Source organism: Herpailurus yagouaroundi, unplaced genomic scaffold (genome assembly GCF_014898765.1).
Source record: "Herpailurus yagouaroundi ecotype Mexico unplaced genomic scaffold, PumYag 28, whole genome shotgun sequence".
Lineage (NCBI taxonomy): Eukaryota > Metazoa > Chordata > Mammalia > Carnivora > Felidae > Herpailurus > Herpailurus yagouaroundi.
This window is the reverse complement of record NW_024412376.1, coordinates 58,321,040-58,336,805: the sequence shown is the minus strand read 5'-3', so window position 1 is coordinate 58,336,805 and position 15,766 is coordinate 58,321,040. Positions and strand designations below refer to the sequence as shown.

At 36.2% G+C, this 15,766-nt stretch overlaps 1 protein-coding gene across 2 annotated transcripts in view; it reads right to left on the bottom strand.

The window, feature by feature from the left end:
- Window positions 1-501: 501 nt before the first annotated feature.
- The window catches only part of SCLT1 (sodium channel and clathrin linker 1), a 231,976-nt gene continuing 216,711 nt past the window's right edge, over window positions 502-15,766 (bottom strand). The window contains exons 19-21 of one of the 2 annotated variants that reach the window (XM_040474102.1): window positions 11,012-11,090; window positions 5,291-5,386; window positions 502-1,031 (exon numbers count right to left, since the gene is read on the bottom strand). In XM_040474102.1, coding sequence (XP_040330036.1) covers window positions 969-1,031; window positions 5,291-5,386; window positions 11,012-11,090 — 238 coding nt within the window. In that variant the 3' untranslated portion in view covers window positions 502-968. Of the gene's footprint in view, window positions 1,032-5,290; window positions 5,387-11,011; window positions 11,091-15,766 lie in introns of those variants that run through there. The other variant, XR_005789878.1, reaches the window with a different exon arrangement.

The following is a 15,766-nucleotide window of genomic DNA, read 5'->3' as shown; positions in this document are numbered from 1 at the left end:
AAGTCCCAAGGCAAGCTCCTACACCCCATGGTGCTTCAATTCTCAGCACCATGCCAAAGACCCCATTTCTATCTGTTTGTTAGAGCCAGTCCTAAGCTTCTGACTGCCTGGGTGAATATTTACACATGAATGTTTTCATGTCACTTCAAACTCAATTCATTATCCTTTATCTGGACTACTGCAGCAGTTTCCTAACTTGTTAACCAGATGCAAACTCATGTGCTGTAATCACCAGAAAGCAGGGTGTACCAAATTCAAACCAGAAGCAGAGAATAGGTAACTACATGGACCTATGAAAATCAACTAGACCTATGAAAATCAACTATACTGCAATATTCAATGCCCATGCATTCTCAGAATTTATTGTTAGTACTGCTTTGAGTAATAGCAAAACAAAAACAAAACCTCCCAAATTCTTAAATATAAATATTTGATAAAAACTGGAAATCGTGTAAATTAAAAATGAATCACTACAATTATACATTAAAATACATGACTGCATCATTTTAGAAAGTGCATAATTTATTACATTTGTGAGTTTATAATAAAATGGATACTTGGGAACTTAAAAAGTGAGTGAGTAACAATTAGGTGTAAAATTCTCAAATCATGGAACCTGAAATATTAAAATTCTAGCATTGTCTTTCTCATGATTAGTATAGCTTAAAAATTATTATGCTTTTCCAAAGGAAGGAAGGGAGAATTAAAAAATAGACACGTTGATGAAGGCAATGAATTCTTCTCAGCTGGCTTTATTCTCCACTGAAGCTCAATATACGGTTATATTTTCTTTACTTACAGGAAGCTGTCATTGTTCTGTTTTCCATAGCCCTCAAAACAGAATGGAAAATGCTTCTGCAAAACGACACAAGCCTTAACCATTCTCTATGGGTTTTTACCATTTCAATACACTTCTAGTCGAACAGTTTTCCCAATTCTAAAGTTCTGAGAGTGAACTATGAATATTTTTAAATATTTTCCAGATTCATCATGGAGGCTGCTTTTCTTCTCTGCACTGTAATCACACTGAGCTGCAATTAAAATAGACAATCAGTAAGTAGTTACTTTTTCTATGGAAAATCTTACACTAATACAAAGTATAATGCATCACAACTTACAATTATTGCAAATAATCTGACTGGAAGGGGTCCTGGAAGAGGTCATTTTTTGTGTTCCTTTCTATTTTACTCTTGAGTCTTTAAAATACCTGTATTGCACTAGAGATATGCATGTCAAATACAGCATTCCATAGCTCAGAATGATATACAGTACTTAGAATTCCAAAACATATTTCACAGATGAATGAAAAATATCTACGTAAAAGCTAATTAGAAAAGTGGGTAAAATACAAACTAAGTGTGAGCCAGCACAATACAAGGTTGGTAATGAGAGGATGATAAATCATAGTAAGAAAGGTCTAATAGGAAAATAGTCTTTAAATATCAACTGGAGTTGACATTATACACACCTGGAAAGACATCTAACAGTACAAAAGAGTATATACATCATAAAAAAGTCTTCTTACTGCTGTCCTTCATTCTACAGCCCTCTTACCAGATACAACCACTACTTCCGTTTTCTATTTCCAGAAATACATTCTTTTTTTTCTTTTCCCCCCCACGTTTATTTATTTTTGGGACAGAGAGAGACAGAGCATGAACGGGCGAGGGGCAGAGAGAGAGAGAGGGAGACACAGAATCGGAAACAGGCTCCAGGCTCTGAGCCATCAGCCCAGAGCCTGAGGCGGGGCTCGAACTCCCGGACCGCGAGATCGTGACCTGGCTGAAGTCGGACGCTTAACCGACTGCGCCACCCAGGCGCCCCTAGAAATACATTCTAAATGAGAATAGATGGATGTATTTCCTCATGCCTTTTTATTTAAAAAAATGATAAAGGGCTATATATACGTTTTATCTTTTTTTTTTCCTTCTGAATGATCTACCTTACAAATAGCTCCGTGTGAGATCTACTTTATTCTTCTTAACAGTGGCAAACTTTTCCTGGTATGGATACTCCATAATTTAACTGGCTTTCTATTGATGGGCATTTAGATGGCTTTGACTCTATTAAAATTATAGGCAATGTTGCAATTACTATTTTTACATGTTTCCTTGCAGACTTGCCAAGGTGCAAGTACACCACGGGCAGAATAAACTCATAGAACGACTGGGTCAAAGGTTATATATACTTTACAATTTTTGAGAGATACTGCCAAACTGGGCTCCAAAGAGACTGCACCAATACACATTTATATCAGTGATGTACAGAAGTGCCAGCTTAATGTATTAACAAACTTCATGATCTGACATGATCATGAAATGGTGAAAAATGGTATGCAATTATGGTTTAATCCTGTATTTGTCTTATGAATGAGGATGAGTATCTTTTTAGATGTTTAAAAGCCATCTGTCTTCCCTTTTCTGCAAATATGTTTTCTTTGTTGTACATTGCACTTTTTGTTGACTTAGTCACTCTTTATATAAAAGATACTGCTTTTGTCACATGTATTGCAGATATTTTTCTCAATTTTTCATTGACTATGGCTTTTTAAAATGCAGATATTTGAAATTTTACATGGTTCACATTTATTAATTTCTTTTCATAGTTTTTAGGTTTTGTGTTCTTGCTTAGAAAGGCTTCACCACGCTGATTTTATGGTCAAGAGAACACAGTAGGGCTTTCATTAGTTTAGACTGATACATTTAGAACATATAACCACAGTCCAAAGATGGATGAAGAATGTACAGAAAAAGTTCATCAGAATAGCACATTTAGAACATGGAGGGTTCAGTACAATGCAGGGCTTGTGCATGACGTTGGGCTGCACTGGTAAGTATGATGTACACAGTAGAGGAAATAGTAATTCTTCAACTCCTTTCTTTCATTAAATATCAGGCCCTTAGCAGGGTAGTCTTTCTAATTGCAGTTTCCAGTTTTTAGGGGAAACTGGGAAAATTAGAATCCAGAGAAAGCAAAGATAAAGATTTAAAAAGCCGAATATGTCTAAAGAAAGGAAGTTTATAACTTGAACTCATGTAAAACAGAACAAAAATTAATTCAAGGGTATAAATTCCTTTCTGTGGATGGGGAGAATGCTCAATGATTACTTTTCATCTCCAAATGAAAATGGGATGGAAGGAGAAAAGCTTAAGGAAAAAAACTGTAAAGTGGTTACTGACATAACATTAAAAAAAATCTCATAAAGAGAATGGTGAAATGTCTGTCATTAGAGAGTTTAAATCACAGAAGAAAAATCAATGTTGTACTGTTTGGGTTTAATTCTGTCAGGAGGGAGACTAAACTAGCTGCCAAACTGGATTATCCAGTTAAGGTTCTGTAACTGTACTCTTTTTACTATAGAACTTAAGGTAGTTAATTTTAAGTAGGCATTTTCTTTACCATATTCTTTAAAAAAGGTAAACTTGAAGATTTAAGGACTGTGATATAGAAATTTAATTTCTTATATAACTAAATACTTACCACTTAATGATTATACTAAGTGTTTATATGTGTTAATCTTTTTGATCTTTCAATAACTCTGTAAGGGAGGTGTTATTACACTACATCAAACATGAAGAAACTGAGGCTTAGAAAAGTTGAAATTGTCCCAAATCACATGGCTACTTAATGGCACCAGGCTATTTGCCTGACACTAAAACATCCACTCTTAAGTTACTGCCCAGGACACCCAAAACAATGGTTTCTTGAATGATTAATAACTTACTACATTCATTCGTAAGTTCATAAGTTTATTTGGTAAAGCTCTAATTACTTTTTTTTTTTTAATGTTTATTTATTTTTGAGACAGAGAGAGACAGAGCATAAGCAGGGAAGGGGCAGAGAGAGAGGGAGACACAGAATGTGAAGCAGGCTCCAGGCTCTGAGCTGTCAGCACAGAGCCCGACGCGGGGCTCGAACTCACGAACTGTGAGATCATGACCTGAGCCGAAGTCAGACGCTTAACTGACTGAGCCACCCAGGCGCTCCTCTAATTACTTTCGAGAGGGAGGAGAACAGAAGGGCAAATTTCTGCATTTTCTTAAATGCCATGCCATGTTCAAATCAGAAGTAGATTAAAAAAAAAATCTACAAATATCACATACATAAACTGAATTCAATGAGTATTTAGAGCTGCTTTACTATTATGAAATGCTGTAATATCTGTACATAATATTAATTTTGATTGAAACAGTTTAAAAAAAATTTTTTTAATCTTTATTTTTGAGAGAGAGAGAGAGAGAGAGAGAGAGAGAGAGTCGGGGAGGAACAGAGACAGGGAGACACAGAATCCGAAGCAGGCTTCAGGCTCCGAGCTGTCAGCACAGAGCCCAATGTGGGGCTCGAACTCACAAACCATGAGATCAAACCTGAGCTGAAGTCGGATGCTTAACTGACTGAGCCACCCAGGCACCCCTGATTGAAACAGTTTTTATAAAAAAATGTAATTAATAAGGTAGTAACTTGGTTTCTCTGCCTATCTATATCTATCCATCTATCTATCTAAACGGTTTCCAGCCTATCTTTATAATCACTAAATGATCTCACATTGTTCCTAATAGGAGGTACTATTGCTCCTACTTTAGAACAAATGGTGCATTTCCTTTATATGATGTGCATAAATTATGAGTAATTACCCCTTTGTATTTTATTGATGTTCTGCATTTCTAGTCTATTTCCCAATGGATAACTTTCAGACAGTATTTTAGATTTATATGGTTATATACAAATGCACATTAAATGAAGGTAACCTATAGGCCAAGTAAAATTTTCCATTTAAAACTACAATAAAAACAAAGTTACTGCAGTTTGAAGCATTACACTCAAAGTGATGTTTTCTACTTACAAATCTGTCAGTGATACATGCTTAGAACAAAATTCTAGAACAGTGCTGTCCAAGAGAACTTTTTGTGATCATTGAGTTCTATTTATGCTGTCCACTATGAGAACCATAGTTACATAGGAGCATCTGAAATCCAGCCAGTGTTAATAAGGTTTTCAAATTGTAATTTTTTAAATTTTAATAATTAATTTAAATTAAAACAGCTGCTTAGGCCTAGTGGCTACCAATCTGGCAGCAGAGGTCTAGATTTTGGTGTCAGTTTAGGAGACCATGTTTATTTCTGTTTTTAAAGTTTATTATTTCAATCTCAAACATTAAAAAGACTAATTTTAAACAGTGTAATCAAGTAAAAATAAAACTACTAGTTCTCTGGGACCTTTTGAGGAACTTTACTTATCTTTGATCTACTCAGACTATTTACTAACCAGGGATAATGAGGAAGCTCCCTACCTGCTGGGAAGCTGAAGCCGCCCTCTGTTCTGCCTGACTTAGACGCCTTTGAAGTCTGTTGGCTTTTTCTTGATGCTCTAGAATTAGTTTTTCATTCTGTTAAGGGTAAATATAAAGTAAACAAGTTAAAAATCCGTATGTGACATTGAAAGGTTTTGTGGAATTATCAATACAAAATCTGAATATCATTTTTTATTTTTTAAAATTTATATCCAAGTTACTTAGCATATAGTGCAACAATGATTTCAGGAGTAGATTCCTAAGTGCCCCTTACCCATTTAGCCCATCCCCCCTCCCACACCCCCTCTAGTAACCCTCAGTCTGTTCCCCATATTTATGAGTCTCTTCTGTTTTATCCCCGTTTTCATATTATTTTTGTTTCCCTTCCCTTATGTTCATCTGTTTTGTCTCTTAAAGTCCTCATATGAGTGAAATCATATGATTTTTGTCTTCTTCTGACTAACTTCACTTAGCATAACACCCTCCAGTTCCATCCACATAGTTGCAAATGGCACGAGTTCATTCTTTTTCATTGCCGAGCAATACTCCATTGTATACATATACCACTTCTTCTTTATCCATTCATCCATAGATGGACATTTGGGCTCTTTCCATACTTTGGCTATTGTTGATAGTGCTGCTATAAACATGGGGGTGCATGTGTTCCTTCGAAACAGCATCCCTGTATCCCTTGGATAAATGCCTAATAGTGCAATTGCTGGGTTGAAGGGTAGTTCTATTTTTATTTTGAGGACCCTCCATACTGTTTTCCAGAGTGGCTACACCAGCTTGCATTCCCACCAACAATGAAAAAGAGATCCTCTTTCTCCTCATCCTCGCCAACATCTGTTGTTGCCTGAGTTGTTGATGTTAGCCATTCTGACAGGTATAAGGTGGCATCTCATTGTGGTTTTGATTTGTATTTCCCTGATGATGAGTGATGTTGAGCACTTTTTCATGTGTCAGTTGGCCATCTGGATGTCTTCTTTGGAGAAGTGTCTATTCGTGTCTTTTGCCCATTTCTTCATTGGATTATTTGTTTTTTGGGTGTTGAGTTTGATAAGTTCTTTATGGATTTTGGATACTAACCCTTTCTCTGATATGTCATTTGCAAATATCTTCTCCCATTCTGTTGGTTGCCTTTTAGTTTTGCTGATTGTTTCCTTTGCTGTGCAGAAGCTTTTTATTTTGATAAGGTCCCAGTAGTTCATTTTTGCTTTTGTTTCCCTTGCCTCCAGAGACATGTTGAATAAGAAGTTGCTGTGGACAAGATCAAAGAGGTTTTTGCCTGCTTTCTCCTCGATTTTGATGGCTTCCTGTCTTACATTGAGGTCTTTCATCCATTTTGAGTTTATTTTTGTGTATGGTGTAATAAAGTGGTCCAGGTTCATTCTTCTGCATATTGCTGTCCAGTTTTCCCAGCACTAGTTGCTGAACAGACTGTCTTTATTCTATTGGATATCCTTTCCCGCTTTGTTGAAGATTAGTTGGCCATATGTTTGTGGGTCCATTTCTGGGTTGTCTATTCTATTCCATTGATCTGAGTGTCTGTTCTTGTGCCAGTACCTTGATGATTACAGCTTTGTAGTATAGCTTGAAGTCTGGGATTGTGATGCCTCCTACTTTGGTTTTCTTTTTCAAGATTGCTTTGGCTATTCAGGGTCTTTTCTGGTTGCATACAAATTTTAGGATTGTTTGTTCTAGCTCTGTGAAGAATGCTGGTGTTATTTTGATAGGGATTGCATTGAATATGTAGATTGCTTTGGGTAGTATCGACATTTTAAAAATATTTGTTCTTCCTATCCAGGAGCATGGAATCTTCTTCCATTTTTTTGTATCTTCCTCAATTTCTTTCATAAGCTTTCCATAGTTTTCAGTGTATAGATTTTTCACCTCTTTGGTTAGATTTATTCCTAGGTATTTTATGGTTTTTGGTGCAACTGTAAATCGGATCGATTCCTTGATCTCTCTTTCTGTCGCTTCATTGTTGGTGTATAGGAATGCAACCGATTTCTGTGAGTTGATTTTATATCCTGCAACTTTGCTGAATTAATGAATCAATTCTAGCAGTTTTTTGGTGGAATCTTTTGGGTTTTCCATATAAAGTATCATGCCATCTGTGAAGAGTGAAAGTTTGACCTTCTCCTGGCTGATTTGGATAAAAATCTGAATATCATTTTACCCCTTATAAAATGCAAAGAGAGATCTCCACATTAATAGTTTTTTTTTTTTTTCAACGTTTATTTATTTTTGGGACACAGAGAGAGCATGAACGGGCGAGGGGCAGAGAGAGAGGGAGACACAGAATCGGAAACAGGCTCCAGGCTCTGAGCCATCAGCCCAGAGCCCGACGCGGGGCTCGAACTCAGGGACCGCGAGATCGTGACCTGGCTGAAGTCGGACACCCAACCGACTGCGCCACCCAGGCGCCCCCACATTAATAGTTTTTAAAATTATACTTTGACTAAATTGGTAACATGTAGAGGGGGAAAAGAACAAAGAAAGTGAATCAGAGGTTAAGAACAAGACTTTCAATAATGACATTACCCTTGAGAAGCTAGATCACTGCTTCAGAATCACCTGGAGTTTGAAAACACAGGCTGTTGGGCCTCACAACTAAAACTTCAGTAGGATGGGATGAGTTGTGAGAATATGTACTCCTACCAAGTTCTTAGTTGGTGTTGATGCTGTTTGCTGGTGCATTTAGAACTACTGTGCTACAGGGGCACCTGGGTGGCTCAGTCAGTTAAGCATCTGACTCCATTTGGGCTCAGGTCATGATCTCGCAGTTTCATGGGTTCAAGCCCTTATTGGGCTCTGCGCTGACAGTGCAGAACCTGCTTGGGATTCTCTCTCTCCCCCCACTCTCTGCCCTTCCCCCATTCATACTGTCTCTCTCAAAGTAAAAAGTAACTACTATGCTACAGCAAGCTTCTAGAGACACTGCGACATTGCCATTCTTTTACTTTTTTTAAATGTTTATTTATTTTTGAGAGAGAGAGAGAGGGAGAGAGAGAAAGAGAGAGAGAGAGTTCGAGCAGGGGAGAGGCAGAGAGAGAGGCAGACACAGAATCCCAAGCAGGCTCCAGACTCTGAGCTGTCACCACAGAGCTTGATGCAGGGCTCAAACTCATGAACTGTGAGATCATGACCTGAGCCAAAATCCAACGTTTAACCAACTGAGCCACCCAGATGCCCTGAGACATTGCCATTCTTAAAGTTCACTTAAAATTCAAGGAATGGGTGGCTCAGTTGGTTAAGTGCCCAACTCTTGATTTTGGCTCAGGTCATGATCTCACGGTTTTGAGATTGAGTCCCATGTAAAACTCCATGTTGAGCATGGAGCTTGCTTGGTGATCTCCTCTCCTCTCCTTCTCCTCTCCCTCTCCCCTGCCTTTCCCCTTCCTCTCCCCTCCCCTCTCCCCTCCCCTGCTCATGTATGGACTCTCTCTCAAAATAAATTAAAAAAAAAAAAAAGAAATAGGGTCTTTGCTGATGATTAAAGTAAGGTTTTAAGGTTTTTAGGGTGGATCCTAATCCAATATGCCTAGTATCTTCATAAAAAGGGAAAATTTGTACATGGACATGTACAAGGGGAAGACTGCAGGAAGACACAAGGAGAACACCATGTACAAGCCAAGCAATTCTGGAAGCCACCAGAAGGTAAGAGAGAAGCATGGAAGATTCTTCCTCAGAACCCTCAGAGGGAACCCATCCTGTTGACTTCTTGATTTTGTACTTCTGGCCTTCAGAATTGTGAGACAATACATTTCTGTTGTTTAAACCATCAAGTTTGTAATATTTGTTAGAGCTGCCTCAGGAAACTATACGGACATCATGAATATAAATCTGTCATAATATGCTGTCAGGCAGACGAGTTCAAAGAAATTATCAATTAAAAAAATGTACTAGTGCTCTCCATACCTACTAGCCTGAAAAAAGAAAAGTTTTGTACAACTAGAATTGTTATGTAGTTTTCTGGCACCTAAATTGAGAGAGTAATACCAGTCTAATCAGGAATAGTAAGAAAAACACATTTTCTATGAAGAACTACATCGTTCCCAGACCCTAACATATAAGTGATAACAGTGAATGTCATGTCTAGTAATAAAAAGTGCTGAAATAACAATATATTGCTAAAATGAGCTTATTATATATTTTATTGTGCCCAAAAGCAAAATGAAATTTTATGAAGAGAACCATATTGGCTGTTTCAATTTACCAAGATATTTAAATATATACTCTTAAATTTAAAAGGTACATCATTAACACTAGAAAAAACTTGGGGGAAAAAATCCCATCATCTCTAATAATCATTTTCATAGGTTATCATCAGACTACATATAATATGCATTTTTCCATGCTTAACCATACATTTTCCATGGTTAAGGCACAGTCTAGATTAGGTAAATCATAATACATGCAACTGTTCTTTTTTAACTGATCATTTTGGTTGCTTTTGATCTTCTAATATTATTAACATTATTGTGTTGAATATCTGCATTTATTTTTTTCATATTTTAAATTATTTCCTTAAGTACAGATTCCTGGAAGTAAAAAACTACAGTATTTTTTTTTAACGTTTATTTATTTTTGAGACAGAGAGAGACAGAGCATGAACAGGGGAGGGGCAGAGAGAGAGGGAGACACAGAATCTGAAAAAGGCTCCAGGCTCTGAGCGGTCAGCACAGAGCCCGACACAGGGCTCGAACTCACGGACCGTGAGATCATGACCTGAGCTGAAGTAGGACGCTTAACCGACCGAGCCACCCAGGTGCCCCAAAAACTACAGTAAGTATTTTAATGGCTATTGTTTGTTTCCTAAATGGCTCATATCAATTTATAATGCTTTGAAACTTGAGAGTAATTATTTCACTGTGACTTTTATAGATGGCCACAAAAATACAGCGGACCATAATAGCCTATTGATGAAATTCCAACAAATACATTTGACATTAGAACATCAAATGAAGAACTAGAGTTCTAGAAAGCTCTAATCATAATCTAGAATTGTTAACTTTTTTTTTTAAAGATTCAAAGAGAAAAATGGTGAACTTTTGCTGCATTTAGCTCTAAAGCATTAATTAATCTAGGAGTGGCTGGGTGGCTTAGTTGGTTAAGCGGCTGACTTCAGCTCAGGTCATGATCTCACAGCTCGTGAGTTCTACCCCTGCACTGGGCTCTGTGCTGACAGCTCAGAACCTGGAGGCTGCTTTGGATTCTGTGTCTCCTTCTCTCTCTGCCCTTCCTCTGTTTGTGCTCTGTCTCTCTAAAATAAACAAACATTAAAAAAAAAATAAAGCATTAATCTAAAGGAGTATTTTAATGTATTCCAGTAGGCAAAAGTAATTACTACATATCTTTTGTGCTGGATTAAAACAAAATAAGAGGAATGGGCTAACAAATATAATCTTAGACATGCTTAGAAATGAAGGGGATCTTAACACATTTTCTGCAACACTGCACAAGTTATATCGGTGAAAATGAAATAAGAGCTCTACCTTTTGTCATTTACATATGATGAATCACTGACTTTCAAAGCTTTTATTTACATTATAAAATGTGGACTTTTAGGGTTATGGATGATTTCTCTACAAGGAATACTCACATCTGTATGGTCATTTCCAAGTAGAATTAATTTGGAGTTGGCTCAGGTAAAATTCTATAACATGTGTATCAAGCTGCAGCAGAAAGTACTTCCCGGGAGAGTCATTATCTTACCTCAACTACCTTTTCATTTGCCATTTCCAGCTGAGAAAGCAGCTCTTGGGTATGAAGTTTCTGTCGACTCAGCTCACTCCTATTAATCAAGAGACATCCCCCCAACCAAAGCCATTAATATAATTGTTCAAAAATGTAATAAAAAAGAATCCTTTTTAGTGAGATATATGCTCATGTTTTGAACAAAATTATCTTATGTGCAAAATAAGGTCTGTGATTAATAGACTATATTTTACAGGACTCCTTACTTTATAAAATACACATGTATTCTGGAGACTGGCTGTACAACAATGTGAATACCCTGGACACTATTGAACTGTACACCTAAAAATGACTAAGATGGTAAATTTTATGTGCATTTTATTACAACTAAAAAAATGTTAAAATGTTAAATTTTATGTATATTTTACCACCAAAAGCGGAAAAAACCCACACACGTATATTCAGAAAGCGCTCAAGTGTCTTCAATATTATTATCTTGAGGTATTATTTGGCATTAAAATGAATATATATCCACATTAAACAGATACAGTATTTGGTACTGTAAAATCTCATAAGCTATCGTGATTCTTAGCTAGAGTATGCATTTTTAGGATTCATATACAGTGCTTCTTAGAGGAATTCAGTTCTTGGAAATTGAAGGTAATGTTAATCACTCCAACATCATTTCAGTGTAGTATATTCAGGATTGGTATTTATGTTTTGGTTGTATATGTGCTATATTTTATACATTCATATCCTTTATGCTTTAATAGCTGTGTTTATCCTATGCATTGTGCTGGCTGTCTTTTTTCTTTTCTGTTTTTAATCCAACATATAAGCATTGTTTTACTTTTGGCCAAAGGTATTTTGTTCAAGAGTCTCAATTTAGAAGTAGGTACAATGGGGGTACCTGGGTGCCTCAGTTGGTTCAGTGTCTGACTCTTGATTTCAGCTCGGGTCATGATCTCATGGTTCGTGAGTTCAAGCACCGCATTGGGCTCTGTGCTGACAGAGTAGAGCCTGCTTGGGATTCTTTCTGCCCCTCCCCCCACTCGTTTTCTCTCTCTCTCTTCCATAAACAAACAAACAAACAAACAAACATACACATAACATAAAAAAAGTAGATACAATGTAGTCTCAAAAATAATTTTAGGGGTTCCTGGGTGGCTCAGTCGGTTGAGTGGCCGACTTCAGCTCAGGTCATGATATCATGGTTCATAAGTTTGAGTCCCACATTGGGCTCTGTGCTGACAGCTTGGAGCCTGGAGCCTGCTTCAGATTCTGTGTCTCCCGGTCTCTCAGTCCCTCCCCCGTTCACACTGTCTCTGTCTCTCTCAAAAATAAAACATTAAAAACAATTTTTTTAAAAGACCAAATAAATTTCTGAGTATTAAAATACTCTGTTAATTCAGGACTAGTTTTTATCTTTGACCTTACTTCTGCTTAAATAAATCAACAAATTAACACTTCTAAAATAACTTCAGCTTTAAAGTTTTTCCAAATGAGCTGCATGGTGTAAAAACTTGGTAAGCCCCTCAGGTGTCCTACATTTGAATGAATAGTTGTTAAAATCTTGAGCAAGCAATCTGTTATAAATACATAGGAGAGAACAAAAAATAATGTCACCCACAAATCAATTCCACAAATATTTACTGAATACTATGGGCCAAGAGCAACACATAGCTGTTGCCATAATAGAACTCAGAGGGAAATGCCTTATTCTAACTCAGTGGCTTCATCCATATAGAACACTGACAATGAGGAAGAAGACTGAGTATCTATCATGGATTCTATGACAGACAAACCCAAATGTTTTATCTTTGCTATATTTTGGTAATAATAATGTAGAATAAATCACTGTGCAAAAAGTACCTTCTGTAGCTTAAAATTACTGCTGCTCCTCAACATGATATAACAAAGAGAGGCAAAATGACCAACGTGGCCGGTCTTCTAGGCCAAATTAATTAAAGGTAAAATTATGCACATTAGTGCTGATGAGAAATAACCTTTGAGTAATACTGAGATTAAAATGATACAGTGATCCCATTTATAAAGTTAGCCAACATTCAGTTTATATAAAACCTTTTCAGAAAACACCTTCTGCATAACTTGATGCCTAAACCACTTACGCATGACAATTTATAGGATAGTCTCCACTCGTGCTCTTCTCTCTCTCAAAAATAAACATTGAAAAAAATAAAAAAAACATAATTTATATGATAGTAATAATTTCTAACAAATACTATTACATAGTGATTTTTCACAAAATTTAGGACCACAAAGATCAAATTATTAACTTTAAGTTATTTTAAATCCATGTAAATACTTATTCTGTTGTGCATCAAGCTCTGTAACCCCCACTGGATGGTGAGCAAGTTTGTTATTCATCTTTGTATCCTTACAATCTGGTACTCAACAGAGCTTGGCAAGTAATAGTGAAGATGATGGTGATAAGAACAGCAAACACTTTCATAGTGCTTACTATATGCCAGGCACTTTGGGTGTTTTATTTCAATTAACTTATTTGGTTTTCTTGATAACCCTATGAGATCCCCAGTTTTACAAATGAGAAAATTTAAACACATGAGAATTTTAACAATAAAGTTAAATAAAATAAAATAAAATTTAAACAAATGAGAAATTTAAAAATAAAGTTAGGTCATATAGCTAGTCCAATTGTAGAGTCAGGATTCAAAAACTGGGCCCTTTTGTTCCAAGGTCTGTGTTCTTAACCACTCCCCTACACTGCAACATGGCAGGCAATTGCTAAATGTTAGCTGAATGAATATGTGAAAGAATATATATGTGTGAGTTTGGGTACTAGACATCCTAGGAATATAAATATTTATAAATTCACTTAAAAACCTAACACATTATATAGCTTTATTTCTGACTTCTTCCCTAAAATGTTATATTCAAATTTAACATGCCTAATATCAAACTTTTTGATTTTTCCCTGAAAACCTACTTCTCATCTTGCCACTCAATTAACAATTTTTTTAAGTTTATTTATTTATTTTGAAAGAGAGAAAGAGAGAGAGCAGGGAAGGGGCAGAGAGAAAGGGAGAGAGAGAATACCAAGTAGATTCCACTCTGTCAGCACAGAGCCCAATGTGGGACTTGAACTCATGACACTGAAATTGTGATCTGAGCTGAAACCAAGAGACGGGATGCTTAACCAAATGAACCACCCAGGTGCCCCTTGACACTAAATTTTTATATCAGTGACATCCTTGCCCTCATTGCCTACGTTAAACCACCTCAACTCTATTTCTTATCTTCTCTTAAATGCAACATCTAGTTTGCCCCTAAAGAGACTCCCTAAAGAGACTCTTCCTTTGCAATGTCTCTTGTATCCGTTCTTCATTTTTATAGAGCCTTAGCATCACAACTCAAGTTCTTATAACTTAATTTTTAGATTTATTACAAAAGCCAAATGCTCAGGCTTCTCAATATCAAGTGAAAAAATTTTGCAAAGTACATCACATTGCACAAAAAGCACTCAATATAGTGGTTTTCCATGTCTAACCCACACATTATGAATGTATTTCTCTAAGTCACTTTTATAATTTACTTCCTTAAATAATAACTTCCAGTGGCTTTCTGCTATTGGACAAAATAATCCAATTCCTGAGAGTGGCATTCAAAATCCCCCAAAATTTTGTATACTATCTTCCCAACCTTATCTCCAATAGGAATCTTCTACTTCAGTTAGGTTCTCACTGTCTCACATACAAGCCATATATGTAACACCTTTAGACTCATGTTTATGTTATTTTCTGTATCCTTTGTTTAGATTTCCCTTTAAACTCTTAAGATTCCACCTTTGCCCCCTTCTCTTTCTATACCTCCTTTTCAGTTCATTTTAATCCAGACAGTTCTCTTCTCAAATTAAAGCTTTGATACTTCTTTTATGTTACAAGACATTTAGCAATTCTCTATTATGCAAATCATTTATATGTGTAAGCATACATAACATGTATGTATACACACACACTTCCCCAAGTATAATGGGAAACATTTAAAGAGGGGATTGTTTTTAGTTTCCATAGTATTTACCACAGTGCTTTACATACAGGGTATCAATAAAAATGTGATTTATGGCTAAATTTCTGTAGAAAACCTGGCAGTTAGAAAATTTTATTCCTTATTTGTTCAACAAACATTTACTGAAGAATCTACCACAAAACATATTTTTAGATAAAGGTTATTTTTATTTATTTAGATTTATTTATATTCTAGTTCTTTCTAACAAAGGATTCGAAGTGCCTAAGAAAAGGTTATTTTTCAGTTATGCATTTCCTTCAATCTCACTTCTGATTGAAATTTTAGAAGGTATTAAAGGGTGGAGAGAAAAGTGGTTTTGCCAACTCTATCCCCTGAGACCTCCTAGAGTCTGCCTGTCAGTCTTCAGCAACTCCTTATTTCTTTGTCAGGATATTTCACTGCAGGGATAAAGGAAAGATGTGGGAGGATGATCTAACTCAATGTATTATCTATGAGAATTTTCTCTTCATTAGAGAACATAATTGAAAGTTCCCTGTATCATTAGTGATTTAGGATAAACATAAAATAAGACTTCAGAGTTTCACAGTGGTATTACACTTGAAACACTCACCAAGTACAGCTATATAATCTCTTCATTGGAAATCTTTAACAACAGAAACATTCCTACCTATCAGGGATGATTTAAGTGTAGCCTGCCAGAAAGTAAAGAGACAGATGACATTTCATTTCTGTATGACATTATGGCACTTAAAGAATATTTTATGC